General features: G+C 48.1%; 2 protein-coding genes across 2 annotated transcripts; one reads left to right on the top strand and one right to left on the bottom strand.

The window, feature by feature from the left end:
• The first annotated feature begins 576 nt into the window (after window positions 1-576).
• Window positions 577-12,451, top strand: LOC115607456 (transmembrane protein 178B-like). Its single transcript, XM_030484774.1, has 4 exons — window positions 577-984; window positions 7,690-7,803; window positions 9,027-9,164; window positions 10,506-12,451. Exons 1-4 carry the CDS (start codon window positions 606-608, stop codon window positions 10,748-10,750), a joined length of 876 nt encoding a protein of 291 aa, XP_030340634.1. The 5' UTR covers window positions 577-605; the 3' UTR covers window positions 10,751-12,451.
• On the bottom strand, window positions 12,001-19,082 carry PSMC3 (proteasome 26S subunit, ATPase 3). The gene is made up of 12 exons (XM_030484771.1): window positions 18,795-19,082; window positions 18,618-18,698; window positions 15,673-15,798; window positions 15,444-15,548; window positions 15,285-15,347; window positions 14,699-14,836; window positions 14,416-14,559; window positions 14,047-14,195; window positions 13,448-13,544; window positions 13,154-13,299; window positions 12,893-12,974; window positions 12,001-12,781 (listed from the first exon to the last, which is right to left on the bottom strand). The coding sequence occupies exons 1-12, from the start codon at window positions 18,819-18,821 to the stop codon at window positions 12,671-12,673; spliced, it is 1,269 nt and encodes a 422-aa protein (XP_030340631.1). The 5' UTR covers window positions 18,822-19,082; the 3' UTR covers window positions 12,001-12,670.
• Window positions 19,083-19,323: the final 241 nt, after the last annotated feature.

Here is a 19,323-nt window from a genome sequence, read left to right as displayed (position 1 = left end):
AATGCTGCATTTAACTAATGGCTTGGCTTTAGCCTGCTTCTCATTGCATAAACTCGATTGACATTTTTCAGCTCTTCAGGCCTTATTTTCCATTGACTGTTAACGAAGGGTTGAGGAGAAATCAGTATCCAAATGCCAACCCATGCTGATACTGGTGTGTTTGTTTCATCCACGCTTTAAGAACGGCTCGATCCCGTGGTACCGGTGTTGGCAGGATAAGGCAGCTCCGGCCCTGGAGGGGCCGAGCACGGGGCAAGAGGCGGCCGCGGGCACGGCGAGGCCCCGCTCACCCCGTCCCACGAGCTCCACACGGGCCGTTAGCTGCGCGCGGCCGGGCTGTTGGTGGCCGTTAGCGCGGCCGTTGCCCCGCGCGCGGGCCATGAGCGGCCTCGTGCCGCGGAGCAACGCGGGGGCTGTGGGGGGGGGCGGCCCCGGGACCCCCCTGAGCCCCGGTTAGGAGCGCCCCGCCGGCTCTGCCGCTGTGGGACAAACCTCGGACCGGCTCCCGGTGGCCCCGTTTCCCTTCCGGGGGCGGTGCCACAGGCGGAGGCCCCCAGCCGGGCTGCAGGGGAAGCGCCCGCCCCTGCCGCCCCCGGCGCGGTAAGATGGCGGCTGCGGCTCAGGCGTTGAGCGGCTCCGGGCTGCTGCTGGCCGCCGCCGCCCTCGCCCTCCTGGCCGTGGCCATCGGCACCGACTCCTGGTACGAGACGGACGCGAGGCGGCACCGTGAGCGCTGCCGCGGCTTCGGCCACAAGCGCAGCGACCCGCCCGGCTCCATGTCGGCGCCCAGCTCGCACCTGCCGCTCCGCGCCCGGCCCCCGCGGGCCCTGCTGCCCGGCCGGCCCCCGGCCCCTGCCCCGGCCGCCGCCGCCGCCGCTCTGGACTCGCACTGCGGCCGCCGCTTCAACTCCACGGTCTCGGGGCTCTGGAGGCGCTGCCACCGCGCGGGCTACGAGCCGGACAGCGAGGAGCTCATCCGGAAAGGTGACGGGGACGGGGGGTGAGGGCGGCCCCGCCGCTGTCCGTGGTGCTGAGCGCGGCTGCCGTCGCGGCCTGGCCGGGGCGCGGGTCTGCGGGTGGGGCCGCGCTGCTGCTGCTGCGGTTGCCCGGGAGGGCGCGGGTGCAGCCCCAGGAGGCTCCGTCTGGGCCTGGCGTGCGGGAAGCGGCCTCGGCCCGGTCCCGGGTCCTGTACGCGTCCCTGTCTGCTTAAGATGCTGCAGTGCTGGGTGGGACCGCGTCCTCGGAGAGCCCCTTCTGTGGCCCAGGGCAGGGCCTGGCACTTGAGCGAGGGCTTGGTGGGTATTTTCCTACCCCTGACACCTTCGTGTTACTGAGCACTGAGAGTTTTGTATATAAACAGTATTGTTTATGGCTCTGTGATGTTTGCAGCAAGGGGAAAGGGACCTGTTGTTCCTGTTCTAGCATGGGGGTGCTTTCCTTGATGCAGTGGACCAGGCCTTCATTGTGACAGATGTCACTCAGGGCTCCAGGGGTGACAGGAGAGAAAGCTGTGATCTTTTGTTGTGGCACATGATACAAAGCCAAGCAGTTCAGGAAGTATGAATAAAATTCCTGGACTGGATGGTATAAATGATGTAGTGGGTTGACCCATTAAGACAAAATAAATGATGTTGAAACTAGATGATCTTTAGGTCCTTTCCAACCCTAACTATTCTATGATTCTATGATGTCTAAAACAAGCTTAGGATAAGAAATGCTGTGTATGGTTAATGATAAATAACAGGACTTATTGTTCCAGCAGGTACATATTAGGACAGGGAGAGTAGGAGTTGGGAGAAGTGCTTCCACTGAGGCACAAAATGGAAATGCTATCTTAAGAAAGTGGGAGCAGTTCTTCAGTGTGGCTTCCAACTGTGACGCCAGTCCTGCACAGCAGAGGATGGATAGACTGGCACTGTGAAGCTCAGCTCATCTTTGTCCATTCTTTCCAGTACACAGCAGTGACGCTTGTAGCAACTCTAGTGCTGTGTGATTAGCTTCTTACTCTATTTAATCTCCTAGGATCCATTTTATGCACTTTCATTTACGCGTTGGTCTCATTCACTAAAAGGCAGCTCATTAATTTCTTTCTATTAATTGTGCCTGTCATGTAAAATATTTATCTATTTTTTTTTTGCTTCACATTAAGCCAAATGCCTTAAGCTCCTGTTTAGGTTAGTAAAGACTGGGGGAAGGGGTAGGAAGAATACTAGTTTGGTCCTCAGTACTTCTGTTTTTAAGGTATTTTCCCAACACTGTAATGGTCAGACAGAGATGCTAGAACCTGCATTGTGCGTGCACAAGGGCATTACAGGGTGGTAAATGATCTTCCTCAGAGTCTAATGTGTAAAACTCCATGGACTCTAAATCCAAAAGGTTCTTCTTCTACTTTCTTTTTTATTTCAGCTCTCCTAATAAAAGACCTTGCCTTTCCCTACAAGCCTTGCTTCCCTCATTTTCTTTGCCTATTAGGTCTGCAGTTGCTGCTGTAAAGATTTATGTGCCATTTTATAGGGGGAAATTATTAATAATAGTTCTTGTGGAGTCAGATCTTTAAATAGATATGACACTCTTCTTATCCCTTCCCCTGACCTGCTTTACTACCAGCCTTGCCTTGCTCCTGCTGTGTCTCTCTTTTCTCTGACAGCTGTGATTAAGCAGCCTTTTCCCTCTGACACTCAGGTGTGGCTCTGCCTGACTTGTTCTCTCAAGCACAATACTAGGGCTGGGGCTTCCAAAAGGAAAAAAAATGGGGTTTTTTTTCCTCACGTGAGCTGAAGATCACTGCTGTGCACCTCTCAAAGGCCTGCTTTCTCCTCGATTTGCACTAAGTTTTCAGCCAGTTCTTTGGTGATGTGTGATGCCTTCTTATATTCCTAATATTCCTTAAACTGCAGATTTTTATAGGCTTTTAGTGACAGAGGAGTAAATTTTTTGGTGACAGGCCTGTGGTAATTTTGGTTTGGGTTTATATTTATACTCTCCTTTTTCTAGCACCTCTGGAATAAGGCTTCTTTCCTTTCTGGGTCTCTCTTGAATTCTGAATACATGACTAATAAATACCCTTATCCACTTGGGTAATTCCATGGATTTCTAGTCCTGTATTTATCTACTGTTAATACAAAGCAGCTCTGACTAAACTTTTATACCTGAGCCTTTTAGCTGATGACACATATACACGCATACATTTATGTATATTTTTTTTAAATGTAAAATATTTTCACTTCATGTATTTAAAAGGAAAAAGCAGGAGTCAAAAAATGTGGTGCAAAACTGCGAGGTGGGAAATGGTGAAATGTAAGAGGGAATGATGTGTGGGATTTTTCTTAAAATGCAAAATCACTATTTTGGAGCTGTGAAAAAAATAGAGAGTTTCATTTTAAAAATACAATTAAAGAGGCAAAAGAAGAGAAAATGTACAAACCAAATGGGGGAAATGGAGATTAGCAAGCAGCAAGAGATAGCAGCCAAAGAACTGAAACACTGCTGGAGTAACTTAAGAGGATCTGTGTGTGTGAAGGGAAGGACTGTGAGTGTAAGAACTTGAGCACTATGCATCTTATAGAGAGCTTGTGCTATGTGGGTTACACACTGGATAACTGATGCTGCAACTAAAACCTTTTGCATGGAGAATTCTGAAGCATTGAGGTCCTGCAGGAATTTGTTACGTGCTGTTTAGCGATCTTCTCTATTAATATGAAAAAAGTGTTGCTTACAAAGTGGTGACAGCAGAAAATGATTCATTGGGAAAGATCCATTCTAGTAGGCTGCTTTAGGTAGCTTGGTGGGTTCATTTGAACAACATGCATTTTAACACCAATGAATAGAAGGAATTAACAAAGAGAAAGTTCATCACTTTTGTTAAACTGGGGATTTCACTGCTTTTCAAGCTTGCTCTGGAAACACTGGGGTGAGACTGGTACGTCTCACATTTACTGGGCAGAAGTGACTGCTTAGTGCCATGATGTAGCTGAGAAAGTGAGAAGAACCACTGGATGCTTAAGCAGAGGAACGCACCGGTTTGTGGCAGTAATGAGCCTCTTGAGAGAAAACTGCTCAGTCCTGGTGTCTGACTTTCCCATCCCTTCCAACTGGTGATCAATTGAAAGAGTTACAGGAGTGACTGTAAGGTCTGTAAAGCATGTGTTGTAGTGGCATATTTAATAAACTCAATCTGTTAGGTCATGGCCATGGGTAAGTATGATCTGTAAGTAAATATGATCTGTAAGAGTTATCATGGTGTTTTAAAGGAAGGTCGATTTACCAGATCTAGTGGCCTTTGGGTGACGTGGGCAGAGTGATCCTGTAGCTGTGATGCTCTCCACAATCTTGGGCAGAATAGGCCAGGGACCTTCAGTGGCCGCTGTGTCCTGGGGCATGAGGGGAGGGAGGGCCAGATCTCATGGTAGCTCAGTGTTAACTGCCCATGGCTGCTCCCTGGCCTTGCTAATGGTGAGAAGAAGAGGGTCTCTCCTAACTGTGTGAAAGCCAAACTCCTCTAAGATAGGACTGGGCCAGGTAGAAGAATTGAAAATGAGAACCCCTCCATTTCCTTCTCATGCACTGGCACATAGGCAGCATAGAGAAGAGAACCTGCATGTTTCAAAGAGAGAGACAAAAGCTAAACTGAAAGTCAGGGAGTGCTGAGTCCAGGATTACAAATTGAATATGTCACAGCAGGCCTGGGTCTCCAGGTGTCTGGCAGCGTAGAGACAAGGGGCCCGTGCTGTGCCTGCATCTAGCCAGCATCCTTTGATCTTTCCTAGCCTTTGTGTTCAGTCAGGAGAAGGCACTTGACCAGGGACACTTGCATGTAGTGTCCCAAGGGTTGTAAGGGGGTACAGGAGGGGAATGTCTCTGCATCACAATCCTGAGGGGAGAAAAAACCCCACGTTAAGTACAAGGTGTGAGAAACAGTGATGGCTGTGGTAGGGCACAGGGATGTAGCTCGGCCATGACAGTGTCTGTGTGACACTGCCAGGTGCAGTTCATTGCTGCCTATGTTTATTTTTTAATCAAGAAGATTGCACACAGTACATCTGCATAGTGTTCTTCTAATGCTGTAAGAAATGCCAGGATCAGGCTGCCTGGATAACCTTTTCCTTGTACATGTGCTTTATGGTAAGTTAATGACATGAGCACCTGCTCCCTTTTGTCCTGTATTCTCAACGTACTCGTGTGCCAAAAAAGACAATGCTCCATTACTTGTTGTTCACCACATGACTCCATTCTGTTCAAGCCCTTGCCTGAAGGCCAAGTTTTTAATTTTGACAGGCTTTCTTATGGTGCTTCTCTGAGTGTGTTCTAAACAAAAGCAAAATAACTTTGCTAGCGGGGTTCTGAAGTGGAGGGCAGGATGCTGTCCCCATTTTACAGACTGTGATTTAAGGAATGTAAGGGCTTAGGACAAAGGACTTACAGGAGTACCTTTGAAATACCTTTGACTTTGCTATCACTTTGAGACTGGGGTTTTGGGTTTGGTTTTTCCCCTTTTTTCTTGAGTACTTGGAAACAGGCTGTTGTATCACTCTAAACACAGCCGTGTGGAGAACCTGACTATATTTGCATGCAAGCTTAGAGATCCACTGAGAGTACTGGAAGAATGAACTGCAGATGCAAAATCTGGCTACTGAGGGTTGCCTGGGTGCATGCTATGATTTTCTGGTAGGAAAGTGGATAGTGATTGAGCTGAGAGATCACCTTCACTGCTTCTCCCATCTCCTGACTCTCTTGCCTACCTGTTTTGGGTAATAAGCACTTTGAATTCTGAGCAAGAAAGGATTAAGAGTAAAATTTTTAAACCAGAGACAGAATGAATTGATACTTGAAAACTTCTAAATAACCAGATTTGCGTAAGAAGGTGGAGAAGTTTTCCTTTTAGTCTACATGTAAATTCTTGTAATAACACAGAAGAAAGATTTTCTCAGTGCTGTTCTAGCTGTGGAGTCCATAGCTTTGATCATAAAGGATGTGTATCTCTAGTCTTTGATTTTTGTTTTAATGAGCTGTAAAAGTAGTAATTCTTGGTCTTTCATACCTAGTGCTTTATAATCACAATGTGTTTAGCTCTTTCTTTTCATGAATCCAGTGCATTGTAATCTAAAACCTGATGTCACTAGTTTGTACCATATACATGTTTCTTGACAACACATGTAAATCATGTCAACATTGAAATTGAATTTGGTCAACACTTACAGGTGAGATGTAATTAGATACTGTGATGTGCTGTACATGGCCTGAGTTCTTCATACAGATGTTTAGGGAGCTTTTGCAAGTGAATTGGCATTCTCTGTTGTCTTGCTGGTCCATTTGCTCAGGCAGGACTACAGGCTTGTTCTGAAACCACAAAGAACAAATGGTTCTGAAACCATTGCTCCAGGGTGTGAGGGTAAAGGGCAGCAACCCTGTGTGTCAGTGCCCTGGGGTGTCCGGGAAGGGAGTTGTGGGAGGCACAGCTGAGATGGGAGCCCGCTTGAAATGCTTTGCTGCTCAGAGGCTTTTGGAACTCTAGCTTTGAGTTTTCCTCTTACCTCTTTTGGGGTTAACATGTGTCACTGTTCTGTTAATGTGAGGAAATTCAGATCACCTTTCCCTCCTTTGCCTGATGGCTGGAATTGACTGGGCTTCTTGCGTGCACCAACTGATCACACGTGGCAGGGTCTTCCTCTTTGAAGGTCCTTGCAGGAACCAGGTCAGTACAGTCCCAGTGAACAGTGTTAGAGAATAAAATAATGATTCCCATTGCTGTGGGAGTGGCACAAAGCCCATTTTCTCGCCTGGGTTTTTCTAGTGTCTTTTGCAAAGCTCGTCACTGAGGCTGCAGCTCTGTGATAGTGGTTGTTCACCAGCTTCATTAGCTCACTGGCCAACCGATTGTTTCTGAATGGTTCTTCTGCCCCAGCGTTCAAATAGTGGTAATAACCCTGTAGCCATTGTTTAAGGGGAACTTTTTGTACTATTTAGCTCTTTTACCTTTCTGGCTGTTCTCTTCCACCCCACCACCCATGTTTATTTTTCCCCCTGGCCCTGGCTTTGTTTATAACAGGGAGGGAAAGGTGCCTTCCTTTCCTTCCACCCCCTGGTATCTGCTCTGTTATCAGTTTTCTAAACTAAAAATCCCTTTCAAGAAGAGCATGGATGTAGGTTCACATTTCCATCTGGGTACACTTCTCTTTAAGCTATAATGGAAACAAGCCTACTTGGGTACTATTGTTTAGCAAAAGAAAAGCAAAGAGCCACTGACTATTCGAGTGAATTCAGACTTTTCTCCCATATATTTTGCTTCACAGCATCTATTCAAAATTTTCAACGTGGTTCAACTCTGTCTTCTTAGAGACAAAGCAGTGCTGTTAGTATTCAGCCACGTTCTTGTACTCCTCAGCCATCCCAAAGAGATTGTACCAGTTACTCTAGGAAGCTTCTGGAGCTGTTTTTAGTGACTGTTGTTACTGTTTGCCTTTAGCTGTTCCTTCCTGGAGTCTGCCTGGGTCAGCACCTTGCTTTCTCTTTGCAGCAAGGCTTCCTCCCCTCCTAATCCCTAAGGCTTTTGATGTAAACAGCTCTCTTTTTTTGCTTACATTTGCTCTGCTACTGAACTAAGGCTGTGTGAGCGCTGCTGGGCAGCCAGCGCGGCAGCAAGTGCGAGGCGCAGGGGTTTCATGCTGTTTCACACTGATGTCTCTCTTACAGGAGTTATTCAGCGCTGCACTGCTGTGAAGTATCACTACACCTCCAGCTCTCTGCCTCGCAACTTACCCATCAACATCACTAACACCATCCGGCAGGATGAGTGGCATGCACTCCGTAAGTAACCCAGGCAGCCTACAGGAGTGTTTGGATTACTTAATGCCTTGATGCAGAGCCAAGTGAGGGCTCTCACTCAGCCATCACTGGGCTCTAAGCATAAATACCTATTTGTTAGTGAGGAAGGGCAAGCAGCTGACAGTGTAATTTGGAAGGGGACATGAGATTTGGAGGGGCTTAAGTGGTGAATTCAGGAATATAGCGTGTATTTAGTGTGTTGCAAGATGTAATCATCTGGGAACTGACAATTCCTAGCCAGCTTACAGCAAAGGTAATCAAACAGTCTGTATATATCTTGTTGGATTTTTCTGTGTGCACACCAGTGACCTGGCAACAAGCTGTTTTAGCCAACATCTCAGTTTGTCTTTGCAACCTCCTCTTACCAGCTCCTGGCCCACAAGCTGCCTTATCCCCAGGTCCTTCCCACACAGATGAATGACCTGTAGCCTGTCAGTCACTGAGAATGATTTAATCAGTTTTTTCTGCTCCTGCTTCTCTCTATGTTTGTTTTCTGGTCTGTTGCCTCCCATAATTCTGCCTAGCCCCTGCCTTGTGAGCCTCAGTGCTGAGGAAATCCAGCTAAAGACTGAACTAGGAGACAAGAACAGCACTTTTATTATGGATGACAAAGTGCTGTTCATATCACTGGTGCCCAAGGTTTATTTTAGAGCTTGTTACTGGAGTTGTTCCCATCATACTGTATTGATCTGCTGTCTGCTTCTGTCCTCCCACTAGTCCTCTTTTCCGTTCAAAGTATCTGCCTTCCATGCACTTTCCTCTATTTCTCTTCAGCATCCCCCTCACTTCTTTCCTATTTTCTGCAGACACTCACCCAACAAACTCTATCCTAAAGTAACACACCACATAAAAAAACCAAAGCCCCTGCAGTACTAACAGTTACAAATTGTTGCTGAATTCATAATGCAAGCCTTCTGTCTCATGTTGGGGAGTATTTGGCCAGTATTCCTCTTGATGAGGACAGGAATGCTCTCTAGCTGTACAGTACCCAGCAGAAGGGAGTCAAGTTAGTTGGATTCCATGAGTTTCAGTGTAATGGGCACACTGTCTACCTTAAAGAAGCTACAGGAGGAGTCCATAGGTGAAGTAAAAATGTTAGAAACAGCAGATCTGAATCTGTCTGGACTCTCCGCTGGCTGTCTTGTCTGCCTGCTGCTATCTTCATGATGTCTTCTTTCTTGCTTTTCTCCTTTCTCTTTCCTCAGATCTGCGGAGGATGACAGCAGGCTTCATTGGCATGGCAGTGTCCATCATCCTGTTTGGGTGGATCATTGGTGTGCTGGGCTGCTGCAAACAGCAGGAGCTCATGCAGTATGTGGCTGGGCTGCTCTTCCTAATGGGAGGTGAGAGCATTTCACTTCTACTCCTGAAGTCCCCACAGTCAGTATTGCTGGCTGGGGAGGTGCTCTTAAAAGCAAAGTCAGCCCACAGCAAACACAAGAAGCAGTTCTATAGTGCAGCACCCCATCAGCACAGTGCAGTTACCACTGGACAGGACCTGTGCTTGCAGGGGTGTTTGCATGTCTCTGAGGAGACCCCCTACTGTATGTGCACATGCCTTCTGCTCTGGAGAGCTGGTGTGTGGGCACAGGGACACAATGAGTACAGTCCTCTTCCTTGATCTGAGTGTGTGGAGCCTGCAGCTCCTGTCAGACAGCTCAGCTCAGTTTTCCCTTGGGAATCTTAACAAACAAACAAACCAAGCAATCAATGTAGAGTGCCTTTCTGCTGCTCAGAGATGCTTGCATCTTTGGGTAACAATGAAGTCCAAACCTAGCCAAGCCTGGAGAACACTGACCCGAGGGTAAGGACATGAGCTCAGTGCTTGCCAAGGGTGCTGGGGAGCTGCATAGAAAACTACCCTGCTGACACAGCATCATGCTAGAAAGGCTGGAAGCTAGGCTTGTGCTGTCCTTGCTCATCTTATGTGCTGCTTAACTGCAGGTTCCTTTGGGAACATTTTCATTTCTTTATAGCACAACAGTGAGAGAGGAAAGTAGTGTAAGTGGAACAGGTAGACTGGGTCTCTTTCGAGTGCTCTGCACTTATGGTGATGGGCACCATACCCGTAAGTACTGCTATCAGCAGTAAGAGCTGTTATTGGTATTTAGACACAGATCCAGAGCTGGAGGGAATAAAATGATCACCTTGACCTTGAGTCTAGTGTATATTAGACATACTAGAGTGCCTTGCATTTCTTCAGCTTTTTTTTTCTCCTCTATGCTCAGTGTGCTTAAGGAATGTGTAGCAGGTGACAAAAACCTGGGCACTGTCTTTGGGGCAAGACTACAGCCTGGATGCTCCAAGTAGAAACCAAGCAGAGCTGCACTTTGCAGCCCTGGGCATCAGCAATTCACCTTCCACAGGAGAGACTGCCCAAGTCTTGTCTGGAACCTGATGACATTAGTCATTGGACATAAAGTCTCAGGAGACTCGAAGCATGATGACTGAGTTTGAAAGAGCAACAGAGGGAGCTAAGGCAATATTGGTTATTTGTGAAGTGTAGTCCTACGTAGTTTGTGTCCTCCATCCCTACCTTGTAAGAAGAGACTGGTAGGTCTACCAAAAAACCCGGGTAATTCTTGATTTTGAAAATATATGACTTTGAAAACACCTAGGGAAAAAACCCAGCATCATTAACCTGTCTGAGGGCAGCGTAGAACCCTCTTGCTTTTCTCCTGCAGGTACATGCTGTATCATCTCACTCTGCACATGCGTAGCTGGGATCAATTTTGAGTTATCTCGCTATCCTCGCTACGTCTATGGGCTGCCAGAGGACATCAGTCATGGCTATGGCTGGTCCATGTTCTGTGCCTGGGGGGGCCTGGGCCTCACCCTGCTGGCTGGGTTCCTCTGCACATTGGCCCCATCCCTCAACACTTCGCGGGCGTCCGTACAAAAACCCAGACAAGAAAATGGGGCCGTGTGACCTCGGCGGGAGTGAGAAGAGACTCTGGGAAGCGCAGCCTGGGCAGAGCTGTGGGTTAACACCAGGAAGAGGTGGAATGTCAGCGCGTGGAGAGCAGTGCCATAGCTGTGGAAACACCAGCCTGTGGGATGCTGCTACAGCTTCCAGGCGCGGATACAGACATTGCAAGTAACTCCAGGTTTGAATTATTGGTGATTTGCTCATTGATGGTTTAAGGGGGACAGTTCTTTTGTTTTTCTTCTGTTTACAAGGGATTAAGTCCAAGGCTGTGTCTTTTTTTGTGCTGTTTTTTGAACTGTACCTCCATGGTCCTGTTTGTTGTCCAGTTGTAAGGGATGTTTACGCACCAACTCTATTGCTGCAGGTCTGTGTAATTCAGACCCAAGTTAGGGCAAGGAGCTATGTGAAGTTGGCTTGAACACTTTTGCAACAGGCGTGTCTAGTGTTGGCTCAGGCCATCATTTCCCAAAAGAACCTTGATCTAAGCCGAGGTTTAGGCCAAAGAATTAGCCCATTCTTAGTATTAATTAATTTAAGTCAGAAATCTGTTCTATTCCATGCTGTGATATCAGCTATTTACTCACTACTAAAGCTGTTTCCAAAAGGAGCTGGCTGTAACTGAGCAGTAAGACTCTAAAAGAACTCTTACTGGCTTTAGGAAAGGAGGGGAAAGTTATCCTCAGCTTCTTACACAGGTAAGGTTACTCAGCTAACATACCCTTGTTTTAACAGGGAGATGTATGCAACATGCAGCTTAAACTATTCCACTAGAGGCCAGGGTTTATTTCTGAAAATATGTCATAGTTTGAGCTGCTGGGATTAAACTTCAGCCCCAACTAACTTGTGGGTGCAACTCCTGTTCTGTGAAAGGAGATGAGTAATTCCCCCTGAGCTCAAACAGCAGTACTGCTAAAGTAACAGCCCCCTCTCCCTCATATTAACATCCAAAGGAACCACAGTGTATTTTCCTCAGGAATGTGTGGCTTCTGCTCACTTCACCACTTGCCCTTTCTAAGGTCAGATGCCCCCTGAGCACAGCGCGTCAAGAACACGCACGCTCTGCTGGAACAAGCTCCCTCTCCAAAATGAGCAGTGAGAAACCAGTGCTAGTACTAGGGCTAACTCAGGAACATCAGCCAAAGTACTCTGGGGTGCATTTGTCTTTCATTCATCTATTCTTTCTTCCCTCACATCCCCGTCCCTCTCCCAAGTGTCCAAAAACTGCACAGGTAAAGATGAGATGGCCAGCATTTGGAGATGTTTACATTGTATTTAAAATACAATACAGTGGCATGTAAGATACTTAATGCTAAAGTCAGTGTATTTATGAAAAGTGTAATTTTTAAATGGAAGTTGTAATTCGCAACTGGTATTAAAAGTACTGAAAGACTTGTTCAGTGGATGAAACCTTCAGTTCTTTCTGACTAATTACCAACTGATTCACCAGAGAGCTCACATCAGCGATGGTGTTTAAGCTTCCAGAGTTAAGGTGAAATGACAAAGTTGTAACTTGAATCATGTTCCCTTGCAAAATGGGTGTTCGGAAGTTTCAGAGACTCTAACAAAGCTGTATAGTCTGTTCACTGGCTGCACAGGCAAAACCAAGGCTGCCATTCATCCACTTCAACGTACACTTCCTTACTGCAGTATAACCTGTTGGTCCTCATCCAGAAGCAGCAGAGCAGGATTTAATCCAGTTCTAGAAGAGGCTCCAAAGGCAACATGATGGGCACCATGACAGGAGGTTCTCACCTTCCCTTTTGCAGATGTAGGACCACCACGCAAGGGCAACAGCCCCAACACATCATGGGTTTGCTTTTAGAGGGAAAAAATACTTTATTTTTTCCAGACAGAAAGTACGTGGTACAGTCCAGTCTAGTCCTGTCCTCTGCCAAGGCCACAACCTTGACTGGGCAGAGATCAGGCATAGTACTGCAGATTGGCTTTTTTCTTTGCTTGAACCTCCAGGATTCCTTCCATGTAGTCCTCGTGGGTGAGCTCCGTGGCTCCACGGCGGAGGGCAATCATCCCCTGCCCAATGAGACAGTATTTAGAGAGGGCACCACATCAGTTCAAAGTGACTATTCCATGCTAGCTTCCACCTTTCGCTATCAGTACTCGCTGCTGTAGAGGAATACTTACCGCTTCAACACACACAGCCTTGCACTGGGCTCCATTGAAGTCATCTGTGCAGCGAGCCAGTTCCTCGTAGTTCACATCAGGGCTGAGATGGGCAGGGAAAAAAAAGTAAATCTGAGCATATGTACCAAATAGAAACACCCAGGTATGGAACTGCCTTAAAACCCAACAGTGAGCTCTCAACAAAAGTGCCTAGCACGCCAGAGCCCTGAGGTACCCTCATAGTGACAAACACAGCCCCAGAAGGCCATGCTTCTGCCCTACCTGACATTCATTTTGCGTGAATGGATCTGCATGATTCTGGCTCTGGCCTCCTCATTAGGCATCGGGAACTCGATTTTGCGATCTAATCGTCCAGAGCGGAGCAAAGCTGGGTCCAAAATATCAACCCGGTTGGTTGCTGCAATCACCTAAACAGAAGTAGGGTCGTCAGTCTGAGACATCTGGAGGACAGGCCTCTCCTCCACAAGGATCCACCAAACTTCCTCCCTAGACATTGCTTTCCAGCCCCAGCTAGAGCACCCTGGGCCTCAGTAGCACTCTCTGCTAGATCCCAACCTTGACTTGTGTGTTGGGCTGGAAACCATCAAGTTGATTAAGCAGCTCCAGCATGGTCCTCTGCACCTCTCGGTCACCAGCCTTCTCACTGTCAAACCTGAGGAGGAAACAAGGGTAGAACTATCAGCGTGAACCTGACCACGCTGTCCCTATGTTTTTAATCACATAAGAAGTCAGAATGACTGCAGTTCATGCTCACCCGCCAGGATCTTCCAAACTCCTCCTTGAAACTACAGGAAGTCCTACTCTGATGAGGACTGTGACTCAAATAGCTGGCAGTAATAGCTAAGTCTTACTATGTTCTTAGAGCTGAATGGGGCTAATGTTGTCCAGGCCCAAGTAGCAAATGAGGGTGAACATCATCTCCATGTGCCTGATGCAGTTATCAGAAAACAGTTCATACAGCAGGAGTCTATCAGATAGATCCCAAGTCTCATGAACTTCACTCATGAGCTCAAGGATTGTGGCAACTGCTATCTGTGATGGGCTTTACCTGTTTCTGAATAGGCCATCCTTTAAGCTAGTCTTCCCTCACACACACAGGCAAAGGGGGCTGCTGGGCAGCTCCCAGGAGCTTTACAACATGGCCTACACCTCACCTTTTTGTGCCAATGGCATCCAGTTCGTCAATAAAGATGATGGAAGGAGCTTTCTCCTTGGCTAGAGCGAAAGCATCACGTACCAGCTTAGCTCCATCACCAATGAACATCTGCACAAGTTGTGGACCCGCGAGCTTCAGGAATGTGGCCTGGGAAGTGAAAGAGAATCCTATGCCTTGTTTCTCAGTAGGGTCAGTTCTGAGTACCACAAGAAACCCTTAATTAGAAGAACCAAGCAAGAAAAAAGACAAGAAGATCCCAGCCTTTGTAACACTAATTTGTATGTATGATCCCTCTCCCCTTGGAGATGTTCTTATTCTTTTTAGGTACTATGCTACAGCAGCACATGCTTTCAAAGGTTTCTTTTACCTTGGTCTGGGCAGCACACGCTCGAGCTAACAGCGTCTTCCCTGTTCCTGGAGGCCCGTACATCAGGACTCCTTTGGGTGGCTGTATACCCAAGTTCTCAAACTTTTCCTTATGGTTCATTGGCAGGACAATGGCCTCCACGAGCTACAGCAAAACAAAAATAGTAACAGATAAAGCCATTCTTCTCCACAGATCCAGGCTGCCTGCTCTGAGCTGAAGTTCTGAGCTGTAGTTCAAAGACTGCTGTCCTCAGTCACACCAGGAACTAAACATAAAGTATTACCTCTTGGATTTGCTTATCCAGCCCCCCGATGTCACTGTACTGCTCTGTGGGTCTCTCATCCACCTCCATGGCTTTCACCCGTGAATCATATTCAGTAGGTAAAGTCTCCAGGATCAAGTATGAGTCTTTGTTCACCCCCTGTAAACACAAATCCTTTGCCTTTAACAGGCCCTTCAGATAGCAATTAATGAACATGCAATCAAAGATGATTCACTAGACCTCAAGGATGCAGGAATAACCAGCTCTGACACTGGCACTCATGAAATCACTCATTGGCACAGTGGACACCACTACAGCTACCCAGCACATGTCAAAAAACAGGGGTCCAATCTACTTACGATACCAAAGGTTGGGTTTAGAAAGCTTACTTGATGATATCTAAATTGTCAGCACCTAATAGTATGCATAAAGAACACCCCCCCCAAACTACCTTTCTATACTACATAGTGACTGAACCCATAATATCTTTTTATCAATATTTTAGTAAAGAAATGGTCTTAGAGAAATCTGGGCAGACATGTCTCCTTTCTGAGGGGCAGGTTTTTTGGTCAGCATCGTATCTAACAGTCACAACAGCCTCACTCACCACTAGGTCCCCAGGCTTCAACTTCTCAGCATCAACCAATCCAATAACAGGCAGGAAATATGTCTGTAGGAAAAAAATGGAAGTAAGCAAAACCAGCAGTTCTAGAGAAGAAGGTCCTTTTCAGCACTCCCCACACCTAGCTGGGCACATGGGTCTTACCTGACGTGTAGAGGTCTTGATCACAGCACACTTGCCCTTTCTCTGGGAATCCAGGTCAATGTTTGCTCCATCCTCCTCCTGGTCGTTGGGGTCAACATCCAGCAGCTGCAAAGCAGAGTGACAGCTGCTTAAGAATACACCGTGTCTGAAATTACTGATGAGCTTCATGCCCTTCTCCTACCCAAGCACACTCTTGTCACACTGCTGCAAAAGAGCGCCCTGCTCTCACCTCAATAACATTGGAGACAAGGTATGGCAGGGTTTTGTTCACTTTGATCTTCTCACTGTTCTCTTTGATCTTGTCTTTCATGGCCTGAAGCTCATGGGTCACTCTTAGTACTTCACTTTTCATGATCTGGAACCAGGACGCAGAGGAAAGAGATAGGGATCATAAGCAGAAGACCAAGGCAAGATAAAATTCATGCATTATTCCAAAAGTAAAAGTTATAAAAACATAAGTCTGAGGAAACAGTGGTTATAAAGGGAAACCTAATACAAAAAGAGGAAACCCAGCAAATTAGCCAGCACTGGTTAGGAATCAAGGCTACGCAATCCATTCTGGTTTCTAACTAATCAATATCCTGAAGTCATTTCTTCCCAGTGTCACTGGATAACCTTACCCTGATCAATACAGCAGCTTACAGGGTTGCAATATGACCTAGACAAGGATATGACCTAGATAAAGCAGCTGTGTTTTGGTTTTCTTTTTTTAATATACACAGACATACAGACACCCAAGTGACTAGATATACACACCTGTGCATATCTATATGCATCCATATACACACACCTATTTTAAAGTTACATTTTGTTGGGTTTAGAGAAGAACTGGGACCAGTACCGTCTTAGTATCTTCAGCAATGACACAGACAGTGGCACTGAGAGCACCCTCAGCAAGTTTGCAGATGACACCAAGCTGTGTGGTGCGGCTGACACAGCTGAGGGGCAGGATGATGCCATCCAGAGGGATCTGGACAAGCTCAAGAAGTGGGCCCATGTGAACCTCATGAGGTTCAATAAGGCCAAGGGCAAGGTCCTACACGTGGGTCAGGGCAACCCCCAATATCAATAGAGGCTGGGGATGAACGAATTGAGAGCAGCCCTGCCAAGAAGGATTTAGGGGTACTGGTGGATGAAAAGCTGGACATGAGCTGGCAGTATGTGCTTGCACCCAGAAAGCCAACTGTACATTCAAGGTCTGACTGGACGGGGCTCTGAGCAGCCTGATCTGGTTGACCTGCTCATTCGAGGGGTGTTGGGCTAGATGATCTTTAAAGATCACTTCCAACCCAAACCATTCTATGATTGTATGATTCTATTACCTGTCAGAAAAGCAGCTCTGTGCTCACCATCCAACAGTTAGTACAGTTATACCCAAGACCAATGCATTCAATACAGATGTTTCTCAGTGCTGTCTGGCTGACACCCACATACATTTTCCCCCCTTTCCTGGTTACTCACATAGTTTGAAAACATGCTGGTTTTGTGACCTCAATGAAGTAACTGTAGCCCCAAATAATCTCTGGAGAACTGGCTTATGTGATTCTGTTTAATGGGGAAATCCACTCTTCCCTAAAAAAACTATCATCTTCTTAAAACTCTTGATACCTAAGTCCAATACTGTGCTGTAACACGTACTTATTCACGGGACGGAACTACTACAGGAGTCAGTACTGTATCTGTTACATATAAATGCAAAACATTTAGAATAATTAAATTATTAGAATAATATTCTAAATTATTAGAATAATTTAGGATTAATTAGCCTGTGAAACATTCAAAGAAAACTGCATGAAAGGAAGGTGCCAATAAACATTTCTCAATTACGATGCTCTTACTATAAAATAAAGAAGACAACTTTTACTCCTTACTGTCTTCTGCAATTTAAAAATAAGACATTTATCTTTGCTGTCTTAAAAAACAAGTATGTTAATAAGTCAGAATCAGTTGTGGCCTCTGAAGCAGTAGGATCAAGTTGCTCTGTAGAATTCCTGAAATAATTTATCTCAATACTACTAAAATCAGGCAGCAGAGACAAGCTTATACCAAAGTTAGAAGAGCTCTTTTGTGGAAAACAGGTCTATCTTGGGTCAGGTCTACCCAGGTCTGTCCTAGTAACCTACAGAAGAGGAAGAGTGTGCCTGGGAAGGAAGAGCACCTTGCAGTGACACAGGCTGGCAACTGGCTCTGTGGAAAGCGACCTGGGGGTCTCCATGGACAATAAACTGAACAGGAGGCAGCAGCATGCCCTGACAGCAAGGGCGGCAAACAGCACCCTGGGCTGTACTAACAGGGGTGTAGCCAGTAGATGGAGAAAAGTGATCATCCCTCTTTACTCAATATGTGTTAGATCCTATCTGGAGCAACTGTCCCTACAGCAAAGACATTGATAAAGTGCACTGAGTTCAGCACAGGACCACCGAAATGGCTGGGGGCTGGAGCACAGGCCCTATGAGAAGCAGTGAGGGAAGCAGGCTTCTTCAGCTGGAGAAGAAAACTACTGGAGAAGGTACCAAGAAGACAGAAGCAGACACTTCACAGCAGTGCATGGGAGACAGATGAGACAACAGACAAAGACCAAAACAAGAGAGGTTCAGCCTTTATGTAAAGCAAATCTTTACCCTTATGAGACAGACTGTGCCACAGAACACCCACAGCAATGGTGCAATCTCTGTTTAGAGGCTTTCAAGATCCAAGCAGATGGAAGCCCTGAGCAGCCTGGGTTACAGCTGACCCTGCTTTGGACAGAAGGTTTGACCAGCGTTCTCAATTCCCTTCCAACCCCAGTTACACGATGATCCTGCCTGACCCAGGCCACGGAACAGACTCTTCCTGGACCTGCGAGAGCTGGGAGGCCTTGTGTACCTCCAGCAAGCACTTCCAAAGCTCTGTGGAACGTCCGACCCCTCAGCTCCCTGCTCTTTAGTATTTCTACTCTACCTTCGAAGCTCACTACTCCTCAGTCTACGGCTCACGATCTAGGTAACTGCGTCTGATTCTTCATTGCCCTTGTCTCTGCTCCCACGGCTGTGCTAAACCTCCCCCTGCCCTCCCCTCACTGCACCAGCAGCGCAGCGCTCCCAACGCCAAGCCCGACCCGACCCGACCCGACCCGGCTCGGCTCGGCTCGGCTCGGCCCCGCTCCCCCCGCGGCTGCCGGCCCCCGGCCGCTACCTTGATCTCGCTGTCGAGGAGGCGCGTGCGCTGCACGATCTCCTCCGTGGACATCTTGAGCACCTCCTCGCCGACGCCATCCTGCGGGGCACAGCGGCAGCGTCACCCTCGGCCCGCGCCCCGGCCCGCACCGCACCCCGCCACCGCAGCCCCCGGCCCGCGGCCCCGGCCGCTCACCTCGGACTCATCCCACACCGACGCCATCTTTCAGCCAGTGACCGCACAGCGCAGCGGCTTCCGGGCGGCAGATTCCGCGCTCCTCGCCCCGGGAGCAGGGCGGGAGGCGGCGGCACAGGCGGCTCGGCGGCCCCGCGGTCCCTCCTCTTCCCCACCCGCTCCTCCTCGGCACGGCACCGCACCGCGGCCGCAGCCCCTCCGCCACCACCCGGGGAGCGGCCCGACGGCTGTGGCGAATCTGCGGGCTCCGATGGTGAGGGGGGAACCGCCGCGCGGATCACGTGCCGCGGGTAAATCTGCTGAGTGATGGCGCCGCCGCCATCTTGGGGCGGTGCAGAGGCGGGGCCCGGCCGGGAGCGGCGGCGCTGCTGCCCCGTGAGGCGGTGCCGGGCCCGGCTGCGGAGCGCGGTGGGCAGGGAGGCAGCGCGGTCCATGGTCCCGGCCCCGCCGAGCGCTTTATTGCTGTCAGTGCCCGTACAGAGCAGCGCAGCCGGGCCGAGCCCCAGCCCGCCGAGCGAAGGGGAGAAGC

Source organism: Strigops habroptila, chromosome 4 (assembly GCF_004027225.2).
Source record: "Strigops habroptila isolate Jane chromosome 4, bStrHab1.2.pri, whole genome shotgun sequence".
Taxonomy (NCBI): Eukaryota; Metazoa; Chordata; class Aves; order Psittaciformes; family Psittacidae; genus Strigops; species Strigops habroptila.
Note: the sequence above shows the minus strand (reverse complement) of the source record. Positions and strands in the feature narration are given on the sequence as shown.